We start from the raw sequence: 25636 nt of genomic DNA, 5'->3' as shown, positions 1-25636 counted from the left end.
CCTGTCCAGACCTCGTTCACCTACGCCACTCGGCTTGAGTCGCGCCCACCTCCATCTTGCAAGGCACCAAGATGTGACATCAGACTGACAAGTTTGTCTGTTACCCATCGCCCGGGTGATAAATCAGCACAGCATGCACTTCACTCTAGCCAGGGTCACCTGATTGCTCTGCAGCTGGTAGCAGGGATATTCCCTCCAGAAGACTAGGAACATCCTCATGGCAACACACTTCCTCCACCACAGTAGCCCCAGCTCCTCCCCCAAAGCGGAGTCTCCCCTGTCTCCTTCTAGAGAAAGACATTGGGTACAACATAGAGGATCCGGGATCATCTTCCTGTTCAAGATCCCAACCTAATTACACCTGTAAAATCGCTTCTGACTGACACAATAACATCTATCAGTCCCAGGAACTAGGCCGTGGCTATCTTTGGGAACCAACCACTAACTATCTTCTACACCCTCCAGGAATGCACACTATCTGCCAAAGCCAGAACACTCTGAGCCCATCACATTGGCAAGGCCCCTAAAGGCCCCAGGGAACCCTGGAGAGGGGTGGGTAGCTCCACAGCACCTTGCATCCTGATCCCAACTTGTTCCTACTTTATTTCCTGCCATGGAAATCCCAGCCGGAAATGCTAGCATTGTTCATTGTTGCTTTATTTCAGAACTTCAGTCAAACACTGCATCGCAGTGGGCCCACCTAACTAGGAAACAGGCATTCACCAGGGCCTGGACCTTGCTGCCCTTCCATGTACACCATGGAGAGCAGAGTATATCTCCCCTCGGGAGCCTGCATTTCAGGCTGCTGTTGGCTTGATGTGCAAATATATGATCCAGAGATTGTGAGTGGAGCCGGAAGGAAGGGAGGGCGTGACAAATGGAGGAGACAGAAAAGTAGAGTGGGATTTCCATCAATATCAGACACGCTGCCTCTGCTTCTTAGCTGAGACAAGAACTGGATGAAAGTCACGCTGGACAGAAATACTGACCTATGAAGTTCATAAGTCATGCCCTTCCTGTTCAGATGTGCTGTGGGAGGGGGCAGGGAGGTTACAAGATGCTGTTCACATACTCCTCTGCCTGGACAGGGGAGTGACAATAGAGAACACTAGGTTTGAAGTAGGTGGGAGGAGGCTCCAGAAAGAGACAGCAAATGCTTCCAGCTCCTTTCTCAGCTGTATCCCCTCCTGGATGATCACCAGGACCCACCAAAATGCCCTGGTGAAGCCGTGGCCAGTCAGGAGCAGGTGCTCCATCTGCAGTGGAGACAGCACTGGAACCTCCTACTCTGCTAGCTTCTTACCTCAAACGCTAGCCTGACTGGCTTTTTGATGCCTTTCTGAAGGGCAAATGGGGGGCATCCACTGCATTGGGAACACCCAGTGTGTACACACACAGCACACACTACACTCTACATGCAGTCCTTCCCACATGACCAAATGATGGATCTTAAATGATGAGGCTTTAAAATGACAGGCCACAGAAGGGTGATGTCAAGCAATACACAAATCCTGTATCTCATATGTGCTCCGCACCACTGCTGTGGTGTGTAAGTTTAGAATCGTGCCTAGAAGAAAGTGACGGAGTTTGACCATAGCCTACTTTCCTGTCTCACTGGCCCGTACTAGGTACCCACCAAACCTGCTACCCAGACCGCTTCATTGTCTCCTTATAGACTCCTCTAAGGCAGGGGAGTGCTATTTTAACAGTGGGAGGGACTAGATAGAGCTCAGCTGCTATGGCTGTCCCCAAGGACCCCAGAGGTGAAGTCTATACTCAAGTGGAGTGATCGGTCCCCAAAGCCAACTGGCACCCTTACCACTTGTGTCACAGCACAGAAGGCTGACACGGAAGGACGACACACATGTGGGGGATCGCTGGGCATTGCCACCCAGGTCCCGCCAACTACTCAGCAGTAACACTCCTTCCAAACTAGAACCATGCCAACCAAATCGCTTTCTGTCCAGACGGTGTCTTCACGCACCTGATGGATGCAGCTCATGGTGCCTCCGTGGCTACTGCAAGGAGTACTGGGCACAGGCCGGATGCTGGAGACACTGAGCTGAACAAACTACCCCCACAATGGAGTCCTCGTGGGGAAGACCCTAGTGACCATCTTAGAGGAGAGGTGAATGGGTTAGACAGAGGGTAACATCCCCTCCAGGCTGAGACGGGGACAGGAGTAATGGAGAAAAATGAAAGTCATGGGCAGTAAGAGGTTGTGTTTGCTCACTGCAGACTGCTACCTCTTCTCTTTCCCACATCCACGAGGACCATGGCAGGTTTGTTCTGAAGTATAACCCTTGGCAGGGCATCATCAGGACCACAGTACCATACTGTCAAAGGACAGAGCAAGATATAGCATGTCAACCTCAAGTGGGACACCTTTATCCACTTTTCTCTGGTGGTAGGTCCTGCAACCCCTCCATTGAGTCGCACATCAAAATTCCTGTGTTCTCGGTGGTGGTACACGCCTTTAATCCCAGCACTTGGGAGGCAGAGGCAGGCAGATTTCTGAGTTCGAGGCCAGCCTGGTCTACAGAGTGAGTTCCAGGACAGCCAGGGCTACACAGAGAAACCCTGTCTCGAAAACACCACCAACAACAAAAAAAATTTTCTGTGTTCTGTATTACTACACTTTACAAATATAACGCACACTCAACCTTGTGCTGATTGGGAGACTCACTGAGATGAAGACCGTTAGCAACCATTGCTGCCTTCAGTCCTGTAGCCCATCTGTCCCGCGTTCCACTATGACAACTGACTAGATGGAATTCAAAAGCTGAAGGTGTTCTAAAATAAACATTTTCTTCTGTTTTTGTCTGTTTTTCTTTCCTTTCAACTAGCTTCAAAGTCAACCAAGCAATGCAGAATCATTTACCGGCTACAAAGGTCTCAGTGCACCTCTGCAAGCCTGTTGTGAGTTACAGAGATACCTCGTACCAGCTCTTCTGGGTTTCCTGCCCTGACAAGGAGCTTCTGGCTACCAGTGCCCACATGAGCATGAACGAGGGTCTGCTGGCTCCCAAGAGCATTCAGAGCCCACCCGTGGGCTCCTCTGTCCCTCCTGAACGGTGCACTCCATTATCCCACCCCACCTCCCTCACATGGGCGCCTCCAGGCAGCTTCTCAACCCACTCAGGCAGTTTCCTAACAAGCAGCATCCTTGTCCTCTTTGTGCTTATAAAGACATTGATGCTCCACAGATGCCTAGTTGTAAACATCAACAGGTAGGCTGTCCTCCAACCTTCATTCCTGAACAGCCCTCTATCCTGTTCTCAAACACTCAGACTAGCCCCCACCACCACCCCACCACCCCCGTCACAACCATTCTTCTCTTCCTATTATAATCTCAGCTACCCACTTACTAAGTCAAACGCAAAGGCATAGCCCATCCATGGGCAGGAGGAGGTGTCCTGCCCATCCCACGAAGCCCCACGCTGCAGTGGAGAACACTTGCCCACCAGAGCAGGTTCCAGATCTGCACAGGCAAGCATCTATCTAAAGCCCAGAGAGGATGGCAGACAGAGACACACAGACTTTCTGTGGGCTTCAGCCTCCTTGACTAAGTAGTGACCTGCTTATCTCCTGAATTTTCATCTTTTCTCCCCAGGAAGCTAGTGCATTTCTGCCAAGGCTTCACTCCTTGCCACCATCCTTCAGCCTGGACACACACACACACACACACACATACACACACACACACACACACACTCACACGAAGCAGGGTGGGGGTGAACACAGACAGACAGAGACAGAGAGAGATTGCAAAAGACTAATACTAAACCTCCTTCTTTTTGAGACAGAGATTCGTGCATCCCAGACTGGACTTTAGCTCTATATAGTCAAGGATGAGCCTGAACTCCTGATCCTCCTGCCTCTACCTTCTGGGATTACAGTACTGGGGTTACAGGCATGAGTTAGACCTAGTTTTATGAGGTACAGAGGGTCAGGTCCAGGGCCCTCGGGATGCATGCTACCAAGTAAACTGTGTCACCAGCCCTAAACCTTCATCCTAAGGACACCGTAACCTAGGAAAGCCAGCTTTTTGGTGACAATATTAATCTGAGCCAAATGTGTACTCAGAGTGGGAACATAGAGGAAGCTGGCAAGAAATGTATAATGCCAGCCCTGGACAGAGGGTCTACCTAGTCTCTGGGTACAGCCCCATGGAATGGCCAGTACAGATATTCCCTAGGTGGCCTATGTCATTCATCTCTGACCTCTGGAGGCCTGAGGTGCCACCACTACAAAGCAAACTGTCTTTTGCATTTGTAGAGGCAGGTAATCCAAAGGATTAAGGAAGTGATCCAGCTGAAGGCAAGAAAACAGGAAGTGTGAGGTAGTCAGGCAGCTAGCCAGGGAGATCTAGGCATGCTCACAGCAGGCATTCACAGGGACACAGCTGGCCTCAGGGGTGCAGAACTTCCTTTACCCCTGGAAAAGTGCGGCTGCTAAGAGAGTCTGAGGACCTTTGCAAGCAGTGGCTGGGGATTAAGCAGGTGTCCAAGACCAGTGGTACTGTTGCTATGTCTTTTAGCAGACCTCAAGGAACTATGCAAATAGCCCCACTAAGCAAAAGCACACATTCCTGAGGGCCTGGCACACAGTTTCTCGCCTGTTTAGTAGCACACAAGTGCAGCTCTTGCACATTTACCTGCTGAGTCCAGGTAGAAGGTTCCTCATATTATTGACAGCCACACTCCCATGGGTTCATCCTCACTGACTTACAGTGCTTTCCAGAGCTGGGCATAAGCTATGCATCCATCTGCATCTGATCCAGACGCTTGAAAGCCTACTTCTTAGCAATTTCCTCATGGCCAACTCAACAGCTTTAATAAGTGAAAAGGTATCAACAACAGGATGTCAAGAAGAAAGCAACAAGCCATAGCCCTATACCTAAGTAGGCGCAGACCATTCCAGAGAATTCTTCAAGTTTTACATTACCGTTGCCTTGCTTATTCAACAGCACAGAATGTTGGCAGGGTGTGGGGTGGGGGGAATATATATATGTTTAATACGACAATATATTATAATATAAATCTATGTATATAATTTATATTATATTATAAATATATTATAACCATAAATGACATTTACTTTTATTATTTATACATAAATGTGTTTTATTTATATATGTATTATTAGATATATATTATTTATATATAAATATATTTTTCATTTCTATTTTCTTCTAGCTAAACTCCTAGCTGCCAACTCCACCTCCCATGAATTAACTCATCTTCAGCTTCCCCACCTCAGCACTCTCTCCACTGGCAGCATTCAAAATGCAGGACTGCGACTGCGGTAGTAACACTAGTCACCTCCCACTTCTTCCCTGCGGCTTCCTCCCTGCAACCAGGGCTGTGGAAGCTGCCTCAGAAGGTTTTGTCCTCTCCTACCAAGTATACACCCACCATATCTGAGGAAGTACCATCCATCCGTCACAGCTGATAAAGAAAGAGAGAGACCCCTGAGTAGCTGGACGTCAGGGAACAGGTGTCCAAACTATTATTTGATGTTTCCTTCTTTCAGCCTGCTACTTCCGAATGCATGAAAACGGAACAAATAGCTGAGTGAGCCTCAGCCACCAGTAGCCTCCTCATGATGACCCTATGGCCTTGCGGTGACCACGGTCTTGGAGACAGCCAAAGGAGAACTGGCAAAATCTCAAGAGTTTGGTTATATGTATTTTTGAGTAAGCAAAAATATTTTGGTAAAGAATTTGATGTAAAGAAAATATGTGTGTGGGGGAGACCCACAAAGATAAGGTATATCCCAGACAGTGAGCACAGGGAAAGAGTTAGCTATAGTGTCTAGAAAACACAGTAAAGGATAAACGGGCAAACGAGCTTTACTAATGTGACCACTCTTATCTGTGGCCTGCTATTCTGTCTGTCTCTTTGTCTGTCTGTCTTCCATCTGGTGGTCAAAGCCTAATACAACAAGTATTAACAGAATTTCTTGGGTATTTACTGTGAGTACTTGAAAATTATTTTAATTGGAAATTATTTTCCTATAAACTACCTGAACTAGAAGAACTTATGTACTTATCTATCGATCACCAAGAATAAAAACTGTTTCTACCCACAGCTGGAGGCATGCCTGGCATTTGCCCCTAGCTCCTTTCTTAATGTACATGATTGGGACACCATGTTTTTCTTAAAAGGAGTTCAACAATTCAGATACAGTCTATGAACACAGACAACCTTTGATTACCTTTGCCATGACAAATAAACCAGCAACTGATTTAACTAAATCACCTAAATCCATTGATTTAAGAAGTTCACATGACTTACACCCCAAAAGCAGGCTTCTGTGGATTTCTTGGCCACTTTGTCTAGATACTAACTTCCTTTGAAGCAAAGATTATAGTTTTAAATATTAATTGCTTAGCTCAGTACATGTTACACATACTAAGATTTTTTTTTCTCAAACATAAACAATGGAGCAAATAAGTAAATGGAACCCTGCCACCCAACTTATCACCACCAAAACTCCCCTTTTTACTCCTTATTTCTCACAGACTACCATTTGGTAGAAATCTCAGTTTTGGATAAAATGGCTGAAATAACAGATCAGAGATCTCCCTGGTCTTTGTAACAGGCCATTCCATAAGCAAGCTGACTCTGCATATTGATACCTTTAGTCAACAGATGAGCTCCTATGTTTAGCAGAGAACATCATTTTACATTAGAAATCTTTACTGCCTCTGAAGAGAGTATATATAAACCACGAGTATATGTCTACAATCACACCTTTGGGGGTCTCTGCTGGGGTTTCTGATGCCTTCCTCCTCAGCTCTGAGTCGAAAATGGACACTGGAACATCTCTGTGCTCTAACAGCCAAGGCTAAGCAACCCACGTGGGTAATGGATCCGTGGATAAGTGCAGTTGACTCGTGGGCAGGCACCAGTGATAAGAGGAACAGTTACCCCAGCCAGGAGATGGAAACTCCATCTGAGTAAACATGGCCATCCTATCCTGAGGGCAGCTGACCTTCCTCCTGCCAGGCAGGAAGGGCACAGCAGCTTTCGGTTACCGGGCAAGGCCTCTATCTTGGGGACAACACTAGTCATGCAGTCAATAAACACTGGGTGATATGAAAGCCACTGATAAAGCCAGGTACGGTCGTACCAGTATCATCAGCTAACAGTGACTGAGCAGTTTGATCACCCAGGCACGAGTTTGTCTTTCCACATAGTCACTCACTAACCCCAACAGTATCTATCCTTTCTGTCTTGTGACTGAGAAAGAAGAGGCTCACAGAGGTTAATAGCCTCTCTAGTCAAAGGGGGAGTGTGAATCTAATTGAGTGCACATGTCAGATCCACTTAGAATTGTCTAGCTTCCAGAAAAGGTTTGAGAGAAAAAAAAGAAATTAGGCTATGAAGCACATTCCAAAATAATTTGTACAGTAATTACCTTTTTACAATGGCAACAGCTTCCTGTATGCCTGAATACATCAATGGCTACGGAGCCAGAAAGGGTCAAAATTGATAACAGCAGTCCCTGTTCCTACATGAGGGATTTTCTTTAGACCAATACAGGAGATGGGACCTCCTTAGACTCCACTTCCTTCTCTGTAACTGAACCCTGGGATGAGGTATGGTAACAGCTCACCCCTGTGACCTCAGGGCATGCCACAAAGGCTGCACAAGGCCCCAGATTCCCTTCAACAGTCTCTGAAACACATCTGCCCAAGTGGCCCACCTGGCCAGATCACTTAAGTCACTGCCAATACCAGACAAAAATATTTAAGCGAGATTTATTTTAAGCTGAAATTCACAGCATGTTTCCATACATGACTAGGTCTCCACAGCCCAAGGTTTATCAAACATTGTGGTCTAAAAGTAAAGTAAACTTTAAACCGTATGTTAAGTCATGCTTAACCAAGATATTACTGCTTCAAACTTGCTGTTGATTTCCTGCTTATACCATTAGGCTTCAAGTTGCAAAAACAAAGACATTTACTTTCTCTGTGTATCCTACGAACAATTTTCAAAGAACAAGGAAGAATTTCTGAACAGTGAGTTGCCTTTTTTATCTGTCCCAACAAAAAGATGCACAACAGTGTTCAATGCTTTATGAACCATCTCTCAACCTCAAAGTAGCGACAGACCTTCCAGCTGAGTTTTACGTTTTTGGGATGGGCTCTTCTTTGGCCCATAAGCAGCTGTCTATCTACCAAGGAATAGGAAGGTACCTGGAGAAACATGAAAACTGTCAGAAACTTACAGGATGAGCGTACAGAGCCAGTTACACATGGTCCTGGACAAGTGAGGTGCCCTGAGGCCAGAACTTCTTTGGCATTATTTACAATCTGCAATGTCCAAAAACAGCCTGAACCCACACAGGTTCTTAACAGATAACTTCAGAAAGATGAGTGTGCTTTTAACAGACCCTCCATTTCTCAGCGTCTTTCCTCACGCTAAACAGAATATGAACAGCAGAATATGCTAAGTGGCTTTTCACAGACATAAAATGGTAGAAAACTGAGGGAGGCATTTGTAAAAGTACACATCAAATACATATGAACTGACCACCTTAACTAGCCCGTGCATGAGCACCTAGCACAGCATCACATGCATACACAGGGTGTGTTCGACTTACTGATGGAATACACTGCTTTCTGGGCCTTTCAAAATTGTGTGCGTGTATGTGTGTGTGTGTGTGTGTGTGTGTGTGTGTGTGTGTGTACAACTGCAACACACTGCCATATATGAAGGTCAGAGGACAACTTGTGGGATTCAGTTTTCTCCTTTTACCATGTGAGTCCCTGAGGATTAAACCCAGGTTGTTTGGCTTGGTAGCAAGCACCTTCACTTGCTGCCCCCATTTCCATCAGTGTGACCTTTTGCATATCTACAGAGTATATCATATCATAGGAGTCTTAGGAATGTTAGTCACATACACACAACACACACACACACACACAAGTCTTAGGAAAGTTATTCACACACACAGATGTTAGGAAAGTTATTCACACACACACACAAGCTTTAGGAATGCTACTCACACACACACACAAACATACACACAGGCCTTAGAAATGTTATTCACACACACACATACATACGTCTTAGAAATGTCATTTACACACACACAGGTCTTAGGAATGTTATTCACACACATACACACACAATTACTTTTACTTCCCCCAACATATGTGCACCTTGTTCACCACTGTACTTGAGGCCTTTCCATAGCCCAGTTCAGTTCTCCTTGTACCCAGGTCCCTCCAACTCCTCTATCAATGGCACATAGAGCTTTCTCACAGGGACGAAGGGACAAGAGCAACAGCTCAGAGACAAGGAACAGCATAATAAACTTGGCATTATGAGAAAATAAGATGATAAAAACACATACAGTGGGAAGGTAATACTTCTGTAATTTCTGTTCTTGTTAGCTAGATTTTTACAGAATCCCAGGAAGAAAGATGAACTTTTGTTCAATTTCTTTCATCATTTAGTTTAAATACCTCTCCCCTTACCAGAACGATAATTGTGCTTGTCCAAAATTGGTGTCTTGCTCTCTGAGAACCACTCTATTCTCTTCAATTCTGAGCTGAAATTTAGCAACAAAAACTTTTTCAACAGCAGTTCCCTGGCGGTTTTAAGTCTGTCCCTGGATCTAAAAGGTCTCTTGATCATCGCAGAGCCCTTTGCCTGTATGTAACATACTAAGGCTGAGACAAAGAAATTCAACATGAAATCTGTGATATTTTTTCTAACCACACATTGGAACACACACACACAAAATTCCATATGGGCCTGCACTGAAGCAGGGGCATCAATGTCCCCTGAAATCTCTAGATCAGTTGTCAACTTTCTCTCACACACTTCACTAGCAAAGAGGTCACGACTTTGCTATCTATGGACTCAACAACGTGGTCTGAGCACTGAGATGAGGATAGTTTAGTTGTTAGTTAGAAATGAATGCCACCATTAAAATCACAGACGACTAGACAAGGAAGATGTGGGACCTGCAAAGGTCAAGATTTTCCGGCATCCCTCGGGTTTCAGAGCCAATCTATCTCAAAGCCCAGGCTGCCAGGAATTGCGTCAGGCACTCCACCACCTAGGAGCGCCAGAGTGCACAGAGCCCTCTTGAGTTGCTTTGGTCAACTCTACACTAATCTCAAATACCCTGTTCTACACAGTACCAGACCCAGGCAGGCGCCAGAGGCTACAAAATTTAGGACTCGTGGAGCCTCCCAGAGCACTCCCACACCACGCGGCAACCCAGCTGCACCGACCGCACCCCTCCTCTAAAGCCTCTCTCTAGGAGTGACCCCGAATCCTGTGCACACAGGGGCACTAGAAAGAAATTCACTGAGGTTAACTTCAATCGCAGCAAGGACTCGCTCTGTGCAGTTGTTATGAAGTGCTAAAACATTTGGAGTCGATTAGATAGATTTTCATGACAACTGGACCAGTTTTCAAATAACTTCCCACAGCCGGCTCGGGTCTGGGGTGCTGATGCACTGGACTGTAGTCTCACGCCCTGAGGCTCTACATGCCTACTCGAGGCGCAGCGGGGACCCGCATCCTGCGCGCTCCCGGGGAGGGCCTTTACCTCGAGGCGACTCAGACTGGAGCTCTTGGAGCGCGACTTCTTGCGCAGGTACACGGAGAAGAACCTGCGCACGGTGAACTTCTTCATGCTCATCTCCATCGCCCCGCGCCCAGCTGCCAGGAGCCGCAGGGCCGGCGGGCGCGCATCCCCGGCACATCCCAGGCTAGGCAGCGCGCTGGTGGGCACGCGCGCCGGGGAGCCCGACGCGGCGGCCCTCGGCGCGGATGCGGACTGCAAGCACAAAGGGAAGGCCGCGCCGGCCACCGGGCCCGGGCCCCAGGATCACTCCCGCGGCGCCTTTGCCTCCGGCCAGGAGTACCAGCTCCCGGCAGCCTGCCCCGCCCATAGACTACACCCAGCGTCGCTCCGACCAATCAGGGTGCGCCGCTGCGCCACGCCTACACGCCCACCCACCAATCAGTGCCCGCAGCAGGAGCTCTTTTCCCCTTCAGTCGGAAAACCCACTCCGGACAGCCCCACCCTCACCCCGCCCACCACCATACTCTCCAATTATCACTATCCATCCTGCCCAGGGGCGTTGTCCCCGTCAACGCCTCCAATCAGCGCTGTTGCCTACTCCTCCCTCTCCTACTACTCCTGCCCTCAGAGAAGAGTGGGGTACCGTATCGCCCTGCCCACTACCACGGCCGCCAATCAGCGCCCACGCCCGTTGTGTGCTTAATCAGCCGCTCCTGAGGCGTGCTGCTCCTGTCCTGTCTCCCTGCCTCTTCTGTCCGAGCTCTTGTGTTCTTCTCTGAACACCTCTGTCTAGTTGGACTCCACTCTTAACATTTTGCATTTCTCCGCAGAGCAAAACTTTAATGACCTAGCACGCTAGAAAAGCACCCACAAGCGCTATACTCGGATCACTCCTACAGCCGTCCCCACAACTCCTTGCTTATTGGGGAACCATTGGGAGAGGACCCCGCCTGCTTCGCAGTGTCAGCGGCCTTCCTCCTCTCGGTGAGGACGCCTCACGTGGTCGGGGCCAGCCGCTGAGAACAAAGGCTCACATCCGCTCTCTGTGACCTCCGGCTCCATTTATAGACAATTATCCACACAGATGACTTATCAGGGCCAGCAGCAGGAACATCCTGAGTCCCAATCTGAGGGAGCAATCAGAGCCTGCTTTAACCTAAGTCCAAATGATCCTTCCTAGATACACAAAAAGAAAGGCTGAGGTTAATAAAGTCCTACGCCCCGTGACAGAATGGAAGCAGATTAGAGAAGAGCAGCCGGTAAACACGGTTCCCTTGGCCTGACTTCTGCATCTATAGCCACTGGAGCAAACAAATTGTCTCTCCTGTATGAAATGCAGCCCACTGGGCAGTTCTCAACACTTTCCCACCCTGGCTGGTGGTAGTCATAAAGGACACAGGAATCAGAAGATCCAACATGCTGGGAAGTCCACCATGTCACACAAGACATCAAAGAGCTAATTTCACCTGGAGCAGGAGTCAGTCCCATCTAGAGAGGGCTTTTAGGGACTGCTATCCTACTGGTGTGGGGCTCCAGAGGTCAGCTGCTTTAGTAAGGGTTTGCAGCTTCAGCAGAGGCAGTATACACTGGCTTGTGACTTGTGACTTGACCACAGTTATCTCGCTGTGATGCCTGAGCTCCCTAAGGGGCCGTGTAAGGATGAAATCAGGAGGGTGGGCTAAGATCAGGTCCTCTAAGCAAGCCTTTTTTTTAAAGATTTATTTATTATTATGAGTACACTGTAGCTGTCTTCTAACCACCAGAAAAGGGCGTCAGATTTCAGTACAGGTGGTTGTGAGCCACCATGTGGTTGCTGGGATTTGAACTCACGACCTTCGGAAGAGCAATCAGCGCTCTAACCCACTGAGCCATCTCACCAGCCCTAAGCAAGCCTTTTTGATTGTTCTTGGAATGTTTATCATTTTACATTACCTGAGGGCAGGGCCTGGTCCTTCCTCAAGGAGACCTTAGCAATTAGAGTACCTAGTCATAAACTCCTATGGAGGATTGGTTCCTGAGACTCCTGAATTGGCAAGGCCTCTGGCTCACATTAGTTAGTAGTCCTCCTGATCACTCTGCTTTCACTCCCAAGAAACTGATCTTGGCTCTTTTTCTATACTTAGGGACCCCCTGAGCCATGTCAACTAGATTCAGAAGCTCAGCCCTTCTGAGATCGCTTGCAATTAAGTAAGAAAATCTGGAGAGCAGAAAGTCCCCCAAAACACTGGAAATGAAGCTCAAAAGCAAACAATGCAAGCTACACTACAAAGATAGGGTGGAGGAGGGCTGCAGCAATAGGCAGGCAGAGCCAGGAGTGCTCAAGGCAGCTAGCAGAAGGGAGATGTAGGGAAAAGATAAGAATGCCTCCAGCTGAGGAAAACATCACAGCAGCAGCTCTGTCCACCTAGAACAGGCTGACTTCCTGTGGCTTTAGCATTTTGCTGAAGGCCATGTCACCTGGAGAAGGAGTTCAGTAGCTGGAACCCACTGAAAAGCACAGAGCTGCTCTGCACAAGAATACTAACCCAGGTGACTTCTTTGAAGACTTTAGTGTTTCCAGTCCCTCTCTGGGTGTTACACCTGCCCTGGAATTTGTCAGGGCACATCTGCAGTGAATGCCACAGATCAAGAAGGGGGAGGGGTACTGGCTTCCAACACGCAACCTTCCTCCCCTTAAGACAGAATGAGTGCAGAGGACTGGAGGGCTATGCCTCCTCAAAAAAACCAATCAGGTAAAGCCCCATGGAGATAAGAAGAAAACAGATTGGCCAACTGGTCGACCATGCCTTCACATGCCTGTGTCCCCAGCTCTAGAGACTAAGAGGGAAAGGCAGAGCAGGGGGTGCACAACCCTAAGGGAAAAGCAGAAATGAGCAGTGCATCTCAAGCAGGAGGGATAGGTAGGAGATTCAAGACTAATGATGTAGGAAAGCCAAGAGAGAACATTGACATAGGAGGAGGAGGAGGAGGAGGAGGAGGAGGAGGAGGAGGAGGAGGAATACACGGAAGAGAAACCATTACATGTAGAGAGAGTATTGGGTATTGTGTGTGTTGTGTGGATGGATCACCTGTCAGTTAAAAACTATGACCTACAAGAAAGGGTAGAGTAAAAGGTGAAACATCCAAAAGGCAGAATGAATTCTGGGATAGAACTAGGCATGGGAGGAGTCACTGGAGAGTATTGAGGAGGAGAGATGCATGGTACCTGAGCAGAGGTAACCAGCCATGTGGCAGAATGTGGATTAGTATAAATGAGTTATGTTAAGTTATTAGCTAGTCAGGGAATGAGCCTAGCTATATGGCCTAGGTATTTGTAAATATTTTTTGAGTCTGAGTCATTCATTATTCCTGGAGCTTAGGGACGGAAGGAAAAACAGCCTGTTGTATACCAAGGAAGGGAAAACAGCCCGTCGTATACCAATTCCATTCACAGAGTGAGAGGATAAATGAGAGGCAGAGCAGAGGAGGGGCTCTTCTGTCTCTGGATGCCTCACAGCTATCCTGAAACCATGAGGGACCCAGCTGTGAGGCTAAACATGATGTAGATAAACACTAGGAAAGGTACGTTCTCTAACCATCCTGTTTAGCCACTGCATTAACTAATTCTGCGGCCAACCTTCTTTGAGAATTATTTCCATGGGAAAAAAAAAAAGAACTCTCTCTATTGACTGAATTTTCTCTTCTTCAGCTGAAGGAACACAATTCAAAAATATTAAGCAGGGCATTCATTCTTTGCTCAGTTAGTTTATCTAGACATGTCCAGTTATCAAATCCAAATTTTTTGTGAAAATTATTTAAGGTTATTTCAATAGGCATGATGCTGATAGGCTATTGTGGGAGAAAATGCAGTGGAGTTGTTACCCGTCATAGCAGTAGGACAGGAGATTCATTTGTGTGAATTCACCCCCAGGCAGGACATGGATTGGTCTCGGAGCCTCAGCTCTGTGTTCTCTCTCCAGAGAACCACAGACTGGGAAAGACCTGTCAGAAAATGAGTATTCTGTGACTCAGGGGCATACACTAGCTTCTGAGGAAGAGTAGCAACATGCCTGGTCTCTCTGGAGGTGAGAAGAGCAACGGGGCGTGGAACATGGCTTCTCAGACCAGGTAAGAAGAGAGAAGGATGGAGAGAGAGAGCACCCTATACTCGGGGGTGGAAGACACTGGCGATCCTAGCCTCACTGTGTGTGGTCAAAGCAGGAGCTCAAGGAGTGACAGTTGGAAGACATTTTTTTTCCTAACAAAGGAGACATTATAAGAAGCAGTGGATGGTACCCACAGGAGTACATCTTCATTTTAGGATGTTTTCCTGCCAGCAGGGTACAGAATAGAAAATCCTTGGAAAATGGAAACCATTTCTATAGGAGATCTGTAACAACCTGGGGGGATGAGAGTGTCTGGGCAGAGAATAAAGTACATTGTTCCAGAACATGAGCAGGGCATGTGAAGGACAGAGGGCAGCTCCTGGGCACATCGTTATTCCAAGCTCCCCTTTCATGTTTGTCCTCCATGCATAGTAAATTCCCATGGCTCCCTACAAAGCCACAGCTTTTTCCATGCCACCTGTGTGCCATCCAAAGTAACCAGGCTGTGGAAAACAAAAACTCCTGTGACTTCCAAGGGAGGAGAAAACACAACTCCCCCACTGGCACACCCCTTTGTTAAAATTTGGGGTTATTTTCACACTTAAATGTCGAGCTTCCTTAAAAATATAGTAAATAATATCCAATAATCAAGGACTAATGGAGACAATATAAGAACTATGAGGAAAATGAAATCGAAATTTAAATAAGACCTGTGATCTCAAAAACCAATTGTAGTATACCAAGACCCAACTGCCTCTGGAGTGAACACCCGTATGTTAGGAGTTTATTTCTATGATTCCCAAATTATTAATCAGTTCTCTCCTGCATACATTTGAATGTGACTTAAGAAGAAACAGGGTGACTACGAGGGAGTGACAGCTGCTACAGGGAGCTGAAGTGTCAACCATCCTGTCTCCATTGATTGCTGCTGTGCCCCACCCAGTGCCAAGCCTGGAGACACAGGGGAAAGGCAGCCCTGGCTGTGCTCACAAAGTATATCTGCATGGTGGGGAAAGCCCTGGGAACCTCAGGAAAAGCTTCTGGTTCAGTTAAGAAACAAGAGGCAGCCTCTGTGTTCACCCCAGAAGACAAGGTCAAGTTGGCTGCCTGACAGCGAAGACAGGCTGAAGAGCCAGAAAACACAGTGCCAAAGACCACTCCATCTGCTGAGCTTACACACCAGGTGCTGTGTGGAGGGAAGAGGGCGGAGGGTCCCAAGGCAGACCTTGGACAGACTTTGCAGATGGGGATTTGAGGAGCCCATCCTAATCTAACCATGAGCATCTTCAGCCTTCTACACTACCCCTACACAGCTGATGCTATCCTCGGCCACCCTGAGAACATACCACCTGTCCACACCACACTGGGAACAGTGAGCTCTGTGTCAGATAGGAGTAGTTCTGCACTCCTTGCTGAAGACTTCACAGGCCTCTACCTCCTCACCCACAAAGCAGAACCCAAACTCCTCATCATACAAAGGCTCTTGGGACTCCTGCATCCTGCCTACCACCCTTCCCAGCACCAGGCTCAACCCCTGGTGTCCTTCTCCATCCCTGCTTGTGTGAAGCTCAGCAGTCTTTGTTCTGGAGATAATGGGGGAGGTGAAAGATATGAGAATTGGTGGCCTGTCCAGCCCTTCCACTGTCTGTGTGAAGACCCCGTTGACAAAAAGCTCAGGCAGAAAACAGACAAGCTGTGTCTGTGCGAGCAACATAAACAGTCACACACATTCTCTAGCCCAGCGGTTCTCAATCCTCCTAATGCTGCGACCCTGCAATGCAGTTCCTTGTGCCTGTGTGCCCAACATAAACAGTCACACACATGCTCTAGCCCAGTGGTTCTCAACCCTGCAAAACAGTTGTGGTGACTCCCAATCATAAAATTATTTTATTGCTACCTCATAATTGTAATTTAGCTACTGTTATAAATTGTAATGTAAATATCTAATACGCGTTTGGTTTCCAACCTGGACAAGGGACTGAGGTGCATATTTTATGTATTAAAGCAGACTGAGCTCTAGGTTTTCCCAGCATCCCTCAGTCCCTACCTGGTATATCCTGCCCCCAACCATGACCTTACCAGGCCAGGGGCTGGGCTGTCCCTTCCCTCAGAGGCTCCTCCCTACATAATCGAGACATTTTGGTCTCTCTCTTCTCTCTCTGCCAAACTCTCTTTCTCTCCTTCTCCCCTTCCCCTTCTTTCCCCATGGCAACTCCCGGCCTCAATCCTTGTGGCCAGGAAACTCACCCAAGAACAGCTTCCCAATAAACCCGCCTTTAATATAATCTAATCTGGCTTGAATTGGCTCATTTCAACGGCGGAGAAATAACCTATCAATATGCAGGACATTTAATATACAGCTCCTGTGAAAGGGTCAATTGATTCCCAATGGAGTCATGACCCACAGGTTGAGAACTGCTATTCTAGAGAAAGACAGGTAGCAGAGAATCCCTCAGACTTGGGACCAAGGAACCCAGGCATGCTGCCACTAAGCACAAATCACAAAGAAACTCACATCAGTCCAAGGCAAAAGACCCAGAATCAGATGTGTGGTGACTCAGCTAGGAGAGGTGTCTTTGCAGATGACAAGATGACTAAATGTAATATGTCCACGGAAATTAAAGCAAGATGTGCAAATGTGATTATAGACAGGAGACCACAAGGGTGACTAATTAGATCTAAAACCAAGGGAGGAAAGATGTGGACATTTGACACTAGTTAGATACGGCCAACTTAGGTGTGCTGTTCATCAGAGGAGGATTAGAGAGAGTGAAGCAGGTAAAGGGTAGGTCTCAAACAAATACACATGTTTTTTTTTTAATTTTTTTTTAAAGATTTATTTATTTATTATATGTAAGTACACTGTAGCTGTCTTCAGACGCACCAGAAGAGGGCGTCAGATCTCATTACAGGTGGTTGTGAGCCACCATGTGGTTGCTGGGATTTGAACTCATGACCTTCTGAAGAGGAGTCGGTGCTCTTCCCCACTGAGCCATCTCACCAGCCCTACACATGTTTTATGAGTGAGCATCCGGGGGTGGGAAGAAGGCTCTTAATTTGCATTCCGACACTTTTAAGATCACATGGCCCAACCTGTACTAGCTATTCCTGCTTGTCAACTTGACTATATCTGGAATGAACTACAATCCAGAATTGGAAGGCTCACCTGTGGTCCTGATCTTGAGGCTAGGAGATACAAATTTCTGACCTGGGTCTTGGCATGGAGATCTTGAGGTATAGTGGCTATGAATCCCAGGAGATTAAAGCAAGGAGATCTCTGAATTCAAGGTCATCTGGGACAAAGTAAGTCCCAGATCCAAGCATGCTGGCATACACCTTTAATCTGGGCCACACCTTCTGCTGGAGACCTACATAAGGACACTGGAAGAAGGAAAATTCTCTCTTCTTCGCCTGTTTGCCTTATGGGACTGAGCAACTGCTAGATCCTTGAACTTCCATTCACAGCTGCTGCTGACCATTGTTGGGGAGTTGGACTACAGGCTGTAAGTCATCAACAAATTCTGTTACTGTATAGAGACTGCCCATAAGTTCTGTGACTCTAGAGAACCCTGACTAATACACAACCTTTGCTAAAACTGAGTTTAAGTTGTGTGGTCTTTTACCAGGTCCTATCACTGAATCCTACCCACTCCTGAAGTAAGACTCAAGCCGAGTTTCCCAGCCTCTCCCCTCAGATCTAAGAGGTTCCTCAGGACGGTCACCTGTGCTTGCAAACATTCTCAGACTCCTCCATTCTAACCCTCTCTCACAAGTTTTACCAGATACAGTTCATTGGATACAACCCCCACCACTTCCTGATACCCTGTCACCAAACTGACCAAGCCAGCAGGTCCACCCAGTTTCCCATGCCTTCTAAACAAGGGACACTTCTCAGAACACAGTTGGCACCCCTGAAGGACACAGGGTCTATCGCCTGCCTGTTGGCATCATCTGCAAAGGTGAGCTGCGAGGGTCCATGACAAGACCTTGGCCTCTGTCTGGGCCCTCCTTCCTGGTTTTTCTGTCTCTGCCCTCCACTCTATGGGCTCTGTCAGGTCCTTGCTTGGTACCCTGTTTTGTCTGTAGCTTCCTATGACCTTGCCTACATCTTGTGCCAACACTAAACAACCCAGGCTTTTATTCTACTCCTGTTATCTCCAGAGACTCACTTGCTATAAAAGGTGTTGGTGTACAATCTCACTTTACCTCTGCAACACATTAATCTAACAAACAGAGAGAAGGAATCTCACTCTCTGTGGTGAAGACTGATGCCTAGCCTAGCAAGAGGAGGAGGGCAATCCGTTAACTAAGAGAAAGAGACTTTTTCTCTCACCCTCAATTCTGGTGACAAATTACAGAAGAACCCTGGAATGGGGGTGGGGGTTCTAGCAGGAAACAGGAACCAGGCTGAAACTATAGCAGGAAGGGTCCTGAAACTTGAAAGGGAAGGGAAAAGCTTTTCATAATAGAAAGGTCTAAAGAATCTGGAATCAGTTCAAAAGAGAATGTAAATTTTTTGATATTTTTTTATTATTATTGACAGAGTTCTTCATTATTTAAAACTATGTCACAGGTACTAACAGTACAACATGGAACACATCCATGTATGACAGGAACAGAATGAGCAAGCAGAAGTTCTGAAAGCCACGAGGTGGAAGGAGGTGGTACCTCACACATACACTCTCGTGTCAGGGCTGGGGATGAGGTAAAGTGAGGAATTCTAAGCCATATGTTCAAGGACATTTGTAGGTCCAGTCTTTCTGGGAAACATGCAAATAATGATTAAAGCCTTATTTGATCCTCGTGACTCTCTTCTTGACTCATAGCTATGCCTGAGGTCCAGTGTGAATAGCTGCCGTAGGTCAAGTTTCCCCAAAGAATCTGGAGATAGCACCAGGGGCCACACAAGCTAAGAGGTGATGTTAGTCTATCTCAAAGATAGCATCCCTAACCCGGAATAGGCTCATTCTGAGTAAACATCCACACCTGGCATGTGAACTGTAAAGAACAAGGGGAGATGCTGATCTGAAGTCAACGATGACAACATTTGTTTCTAAAAGTCCAGGTGGGAAACATGTAATGCTTACTCAGAAGTGAACGTATGTGCTTGCTGAACATGTGCCCTTCAAAGCCGGGCCATGAGAAATACAGAACCCCAGAGCATGTGAGCTCATGATCTTGAGCTGATAGACTCCCTGTGGCCACTCATCAGTGGAGGTGACAAGCAGATGAATTTATATTAAGAGTCCCACAGAATATGCTCAATTGATGCCTCTGGGGGGAATTTAAAGAATTACAAGGAAACTAGATGTTGTGAAACAACCGAGCACGTTTGTTAAAAGAAGTAAAACTTGAAGACTAAAACTATAATAATTTATTTTAAAAGCCGATAGATAAATAGACCAGCTTAGAACATTAAAAAAAAGGAAGGAAGGAAGGAAGGAAGGAAGGAAGAAAGGAAGAAAGAAAGAAAGAAAGAAAGAAAGGAGAAGGAAAACATCAGTTTAAGGAAAGCCCTAGGAAAGGCTGGTGAAGGAGAAGCTGGAGCTCATACAGGCAGAGTGTGAAAGACAACAGGAGCTGAGGCAGAGGGAGGACAGCCATGTAAACTCTCAGTCTTCAGTGAGAGAGGACAAAAGAAAGGTCAGACTCATCCAAAGAAGTAAGACAGCAGTGAGAATGTTTCAAAACATAAAGACCCACCAACAGTCTTACTTACAAAGGTCTGATAATTCCAAGGAGGATTAAACAGAAAGAACCTCACACCTAAACCCCACATAATAACAAAGGCAGGCAAACAGGAAACTGAGCCGGATTTGACTACGGGTGAGTTCTCAGTGAGGGAGCCCGGCACCATCTCAGAGACCAGACCCTCTGAGCTGTGAGCTAAAGAGAATGGAGCACTTTGTATAAAATACAGAGAGATTAAACGGAAGGAACAATTTCACCATCAAATTCTCTCCCTGAAAAAGCAATAATTTTCATGAACCAGGAAGACATTTGCTCAGAAACAACAGGAGGATGTGTGCAGCCAGTAAAAATCTTAAGAGTGACACTAACCACATACGAGCTAGATAGACAGAAATTAAAATATTGTGTAATGCATTTATTTACATCAAGTTACAGATAAAGTCCTGGTTTTAAAAACTGGCACACACAGGGCTGGCAAGGTTGCTCAGTGGGAGGAGGGGCTTGCTGCCAGGCCTGACGACCCCAGTTCGATCACTAGGCCTCATGAGAACTGACTTCTGCACACTCACCTTGCAGTGACTGAACACCCACCAACGGCGACATACACAACATACACACACACATTAATAAATAAATGTAATTTAAAAAGATAAATCAGAACATTCAGAAGGATCGTGATCTGAGTTCAAGCCTTGTCTTTGTATGTTTCTGGAGATGAATAAAGAGGCCCAATAATTTCAGGTGAAAGTACATATGTTAAAGTTTCTAGATTCAATAAAAATATAGATCCAATGTAAACCCCGATAAAAGCAAAAGTGTGACGTGAGAAAAGAAGCGAAGTCAGGTAAGAAGGAAAGATGTGGTCAGCAGTCCACCAACACTGCACAGAGTGCCTCTGCATCCTACTAGCCGTTTCCCTGGATGGTATGCAGGATGTAGCCTGGAGAAATGAAGTCACAGTCCCCTCCAGGACAAGCGTAGGCTAACTGACCATGTGCCCAAAACTACTATGTCCCCTAAGCTTGGTGTGAGCCCAGCATCTCTCTGGCCCCTCTGTATCCTGTTAGGACCTAAGGGGCACAGCGTGGATGTAGCCCTATCACTGCCAGATCCTTGAGTGGATCAGCCCCTCCCCCCTGCCCATCCCACCACCACCACCCCCCAAACCCCCACGCTTCTCATCCTGGAAGCTCACATTTCCTTCCACAATGTCCAAGCAATGCCACGCTGATTATTAATTTGTTAAAAAGACAAGGTTAAATTGTACATTTCACATTTTTAAAAAGTGGGAGATATATTCTTTTGAAACACTAAAAATTACAATCATTATTAATGTGACAGATTGTTCAGTTAAAAGACAGATTGTCAAACTGGTTTAAACTAGTACAACTTAGCTATAGAGATATTGCTAAAACAAGATACATGGAAAATTTCAAACAGGAATATGGAAAAAAAAAGACATATCGTTCAATTAACAATAAAAGAGACAAGGAATTAGTCTCACACAAAAGCACAGATACACAAAAGGCAGTCACTACTCACTGCTAAAGTCAGCCACAGGGAAGACACACTCACTTAAATATGCATGTGCTGGTTAATACAGCTTCAGAAGATGCTGGCGAAATTCCGACAGAACAAAGCCATCCCAACAGACCATTATGATTTGAATAAATTGTTAACACTTCCCTCAATAAACAAAAAAATATATACAGAAAAAAATCACCACATTTTTGAATAATTAAATCATTTTAAGAAGCTAATTTAGTGCACATGTACAACACACACTGTCCAGTTGAATTATATATTCTTTTCAAGTACACATGCATTTTTTAAAAGCCTGTGTTGTACAATTGCTATGGTAAGAACTGAGCTCTCATGCCATACCATAAAACTAACTTCATAACTAAAAATAGCTAATATGATTAGCTATTTCTGTTTGTTTGTTTGTTTTTCTGAGACAGGATACCATGATGTAATCCAGACTGATCTGAATCTTACTATGTAGCCCAAGCTGGCCTCAAACACTCGCCAATCCTCCTGCCTCAGCCCCTCTGAGTTCTGGGATTACAGACACAAGCCAAGATACTTTGCTATTACTGGCAACTTTAAAGGGTAAATTTTTTTAAAGATTTATTTTATTCATTTTATGTGTATGAGTACATGAGTACAGTGTAGCTGTACAGATGGCTGTGAGCTATCATGTGTGTGGCTGCTGGAAATTGAACTCAGGACCTCTGCTGGCCCCACTCGCTCCGGTGTTATATACTGTAACTGTCTTCAGACACACCAGAAGAGGGCGTCAGATCTCATTACGGGTGGTTGTGAGCCACCATGTGGTTGCTGGGATTAGAACTCAGGACCTTCAGAAGAGCAGTCAGTGCTCTTAACTGTTGAGCCATCTCTCCAGCCCCTAAAGAGTAAATTTTTAATAACCTTGAATCAAATCCTACATTACAATGAAGATTAGAGATTGCTTGGATTCAAGATATTAAAAACATATAATTAAGTTGGGATTGAGGGGTCCTATAGCATTAAATGTTTCAACTAGAAAGATTAATGAATTATGATTTTTAGGAAGCAATAAATTAAACATAGAACTTTAAAAAAGAAAGGAAAAGGGAACTCTAGAAGAATAGGAAGAAGAAAGAAGAAAGCGGAAGGAAGAAGATAATAAAAAACAATAATCAAAATAAAGTTAAAAATTAAAGAAAGACAATTCAAAGGTATGCCCAAAAACTTAGTTTTAGCAAAAGCACTGTGAGGAACTAACGGTCGAGGGTGGTCACCAGAGGTGTGGAGGATAGCAAGCCAGGACTGTCTACCGTTAGCACAGAGCTTAATCTAAGCAAATCACGCAGTGGCCCACAGATGAAGGTCACGTGTCCACTGCAGCCACACATGGAATCAAGATGCTACCAGAGACACCTTAAGGCGGCACTTCCCAGATCAGTGTCCTGGGATCCCTTTCTCTTTCAGCAAATTCTAACGAGACACGAGACACGGTAGAGTCTCTGCGGGCCCTGTGGAAATCTCCAGGTACAGCTGTAGGATTTACTGCTGGCTCCCAGGTTCACCTCACCCCCTGCTCACTTCCTTGCTCCCTGGGCTCCAACCCCAGGGTGCTCTTTCCCCTTCTCAGACGTGCCAGATTCCTCCCTGCCTGCGGTATATACATCTGGGTATATACATCCGGCTACCCCCACTCAGCTCACATGGCACTTGATCATTCACCGCAAGAGGCACCAACTCCTCAAGACCTGCTCTGCAACATTAGCCCTTCAGAGACGCTCCCCAGGGGCCCCAGAGCCTCCAGGCCTCCTGGCAGGCATTTCTCTAGTGTACTGAGCCTCTCATATGGAAATATTTAGAACTCAGACATCTCTGGGTGATCACTTGGGTGCTTCTATTGAGACTATATGAGTATAGGTATGTTTGTCTTACAAAACACTACACACAGTGCCGCTACTGACATCTGTCCCGACAGCCAGAGAGATGCTATGCTTTCTGGACACAGTGCAGTTTTGATGCAGAACATAAGAAGTACAGGAAGGGAACAAATTTGGGGATGTCTTGGAGACCCCACCTGCCTCCCTCCCTCTCTCTTTTGAAGCCAATAACTAGCATGTCACTGTCACCTTGACTCATCTTGAAAGGTAATTTTAGGCTGTGAAGGACACACAGCACGTACTTCTTATAAAGGAACTTTTCTGCAGGGAACAGGTACCATCACCGTGGTACATCCCGAGGCTCCATGCTGGGGGACAGCTCCCATCCCAACCACTTCTCTAACTCACTCTGTGACTAGGCATCCTTCCTGGAATACCTGGCTCGGATTCTGAAGACAGTGCAGAAAGCTCTATACCCTAGCCTCTCCACCTTTGGAATGCAACTGCCCTGAACCAATCTCCAGTCTTCTTGAGGGAAAGATCAGACTTAAGGAGTAAGCATGAAAGAATAGTGCAGGTACATTTTAGCTTAGAAAATTTTTGATTAGTCTAAAACTGTGAAAAAGCCCAAAGAAATTAGGGCCTCACGAATTTATCATCTCCATATAGTATTAACATAACTAGTGTTGCTATCTTTTTTTTTCTTTTTCTTTTTTTTTTTTTTTTTTTTTTTTTTTTTTTTTTTTTTTTTTGGTTTACTGAGGCAAGGTTTCTCTGTGTAGCCCTGGCTGTCCAGGAACTCACTCTGTAGAACAGGCTGGCCTCGAACTCAGAAATCCCCCCCAGCCGCCTCTGCCTCCCCAGAGATGGAATTAAAGACATGTGCCACCACCCCCGGGCTAGTATTTCTATCTTAGTTGTGTCCCTCAGAAGGATAAGTGGCAGTTTGGTATCGATAAATATAAGCTAAACCAAAAAAGGGGTCTTAGTATATAAACCTATGTGAAGATGAGGTTTTAACTGTGTAGGGTTGATCCTAAATGCAATATGGTGGGTATTTTCATAAGGCCAGAGGGAGAGAATAAGGAGGGGAGAGAAGGAGGGGGGAAGACAGGGAAAGAGGGTAGGTGAGGGGCCTGGGAATGCACCTAAGTGAAAATCTGGGGTGGTGCATGTCCCCTATAGCCTTCAGAGGGAGCTGGCCCAAGAACAGCCTGTGATCAGCCTTCCACAGAGAATAAATCTCTATTGTTTGAAGTGGCCCAGTTTGTGGAAGGTTGTCATGGCAACCCTGGGAAACCAACAACACAAACTGCATTCTTTAAGGCTAACTATTGAACGTCACATCTGACAAAAAGTTGACCTTAATAGCATAGAGAAGGAGTCACCTTTCAAAGTTGACATGACAGGAACAGTTGTCACCAAGGCTGCCAATGTGATGGGTGGGTTGCAGCGGGACCAGGCTTCGGCTTCGAGTCCTGTGAGATGTCCGCTGGCCCGTGAGATCCGCTAGAGACGTGTGCTGCAGTGTGGCCACTTCAGTCTGCTGCCCTGTGGCCTTGCCTCCTTCCTCACTAACTGCCACCTCCTCTCCCTCTCCTCATCCATCCTTCTTTCCCCCCTCCCTTGCAGTAAGCCCATCTGGCTACTCTAGATCTACATAGAGATGGAGCCCAGCTCCAAGCCTAGCCTAGCCCATGACAATACAATAAACAAATCCAACGCCCACATTGGACTCAGACTTCTCCACACCTGACCACGGTTAACAACTAACATGGTCAGTAACTAACTTTCCATCACAGATTGAACATTGGTATTTATTGCCATAATTAGCAAATGCAAGCATCCTTCAGCTTCCACTTCCTTTACCTTGCAAGCTTCTCTCTCTCTCCCTCCCTCCCTCCCTCCCTCCCTCCC

The 25636-nt window shown here is 46.3% G+C and overlaps 1 protein-coding gene across 3 annotated transcripts in view; it reads right to left on the bottom strand.

The window, feature by feature from the left end:
* The window catches only part of LOC116079208 (ribosomal protein S6 kinase alpha-2), a 234915-nt gene that overhangs the window by 126778 nt on the left and 82501 nt on the right, over positions 1–25636 (bottom strand). Inside the window, exon 1 of one of the 3 annotated variants that reach the window (XM_031355057.1) lies at positions 10579–10886. The exons of the other annotated variants lie outside the window; for them this stretch is intronic. Within the exon in view, the coding sequence (XP_031210917.1) occupies positions 10579–10677 (99 nt within the window). The 5' untranslated portion in view covers positions 10678–10886. Of the gene's footprint in view, positions 1–10578; positions 10887–25636 lie in introns of those variants that run through there. 3 annotated transcript variants of the gene reach the window in all.

This window comes from Mastomys coucha, unplaced genomic scaffold (assembly GCF_008632895.1).
Source record: "Mastomys coucha isolate ucsf_1 unplaced genomic scaffold, UCSF_Mcou_1 pScaffold5, whole genome shotgun sequence".
NCBI classification, from domain to species: Eukaryota; Metazoa; Chordata; class Mammalia; order Rodentia; family Muridae; genus Mastomys; species Mastomys coucha.
This window is presented reverse-complemented; position numbering and strand designations above follow the sequence as displayed.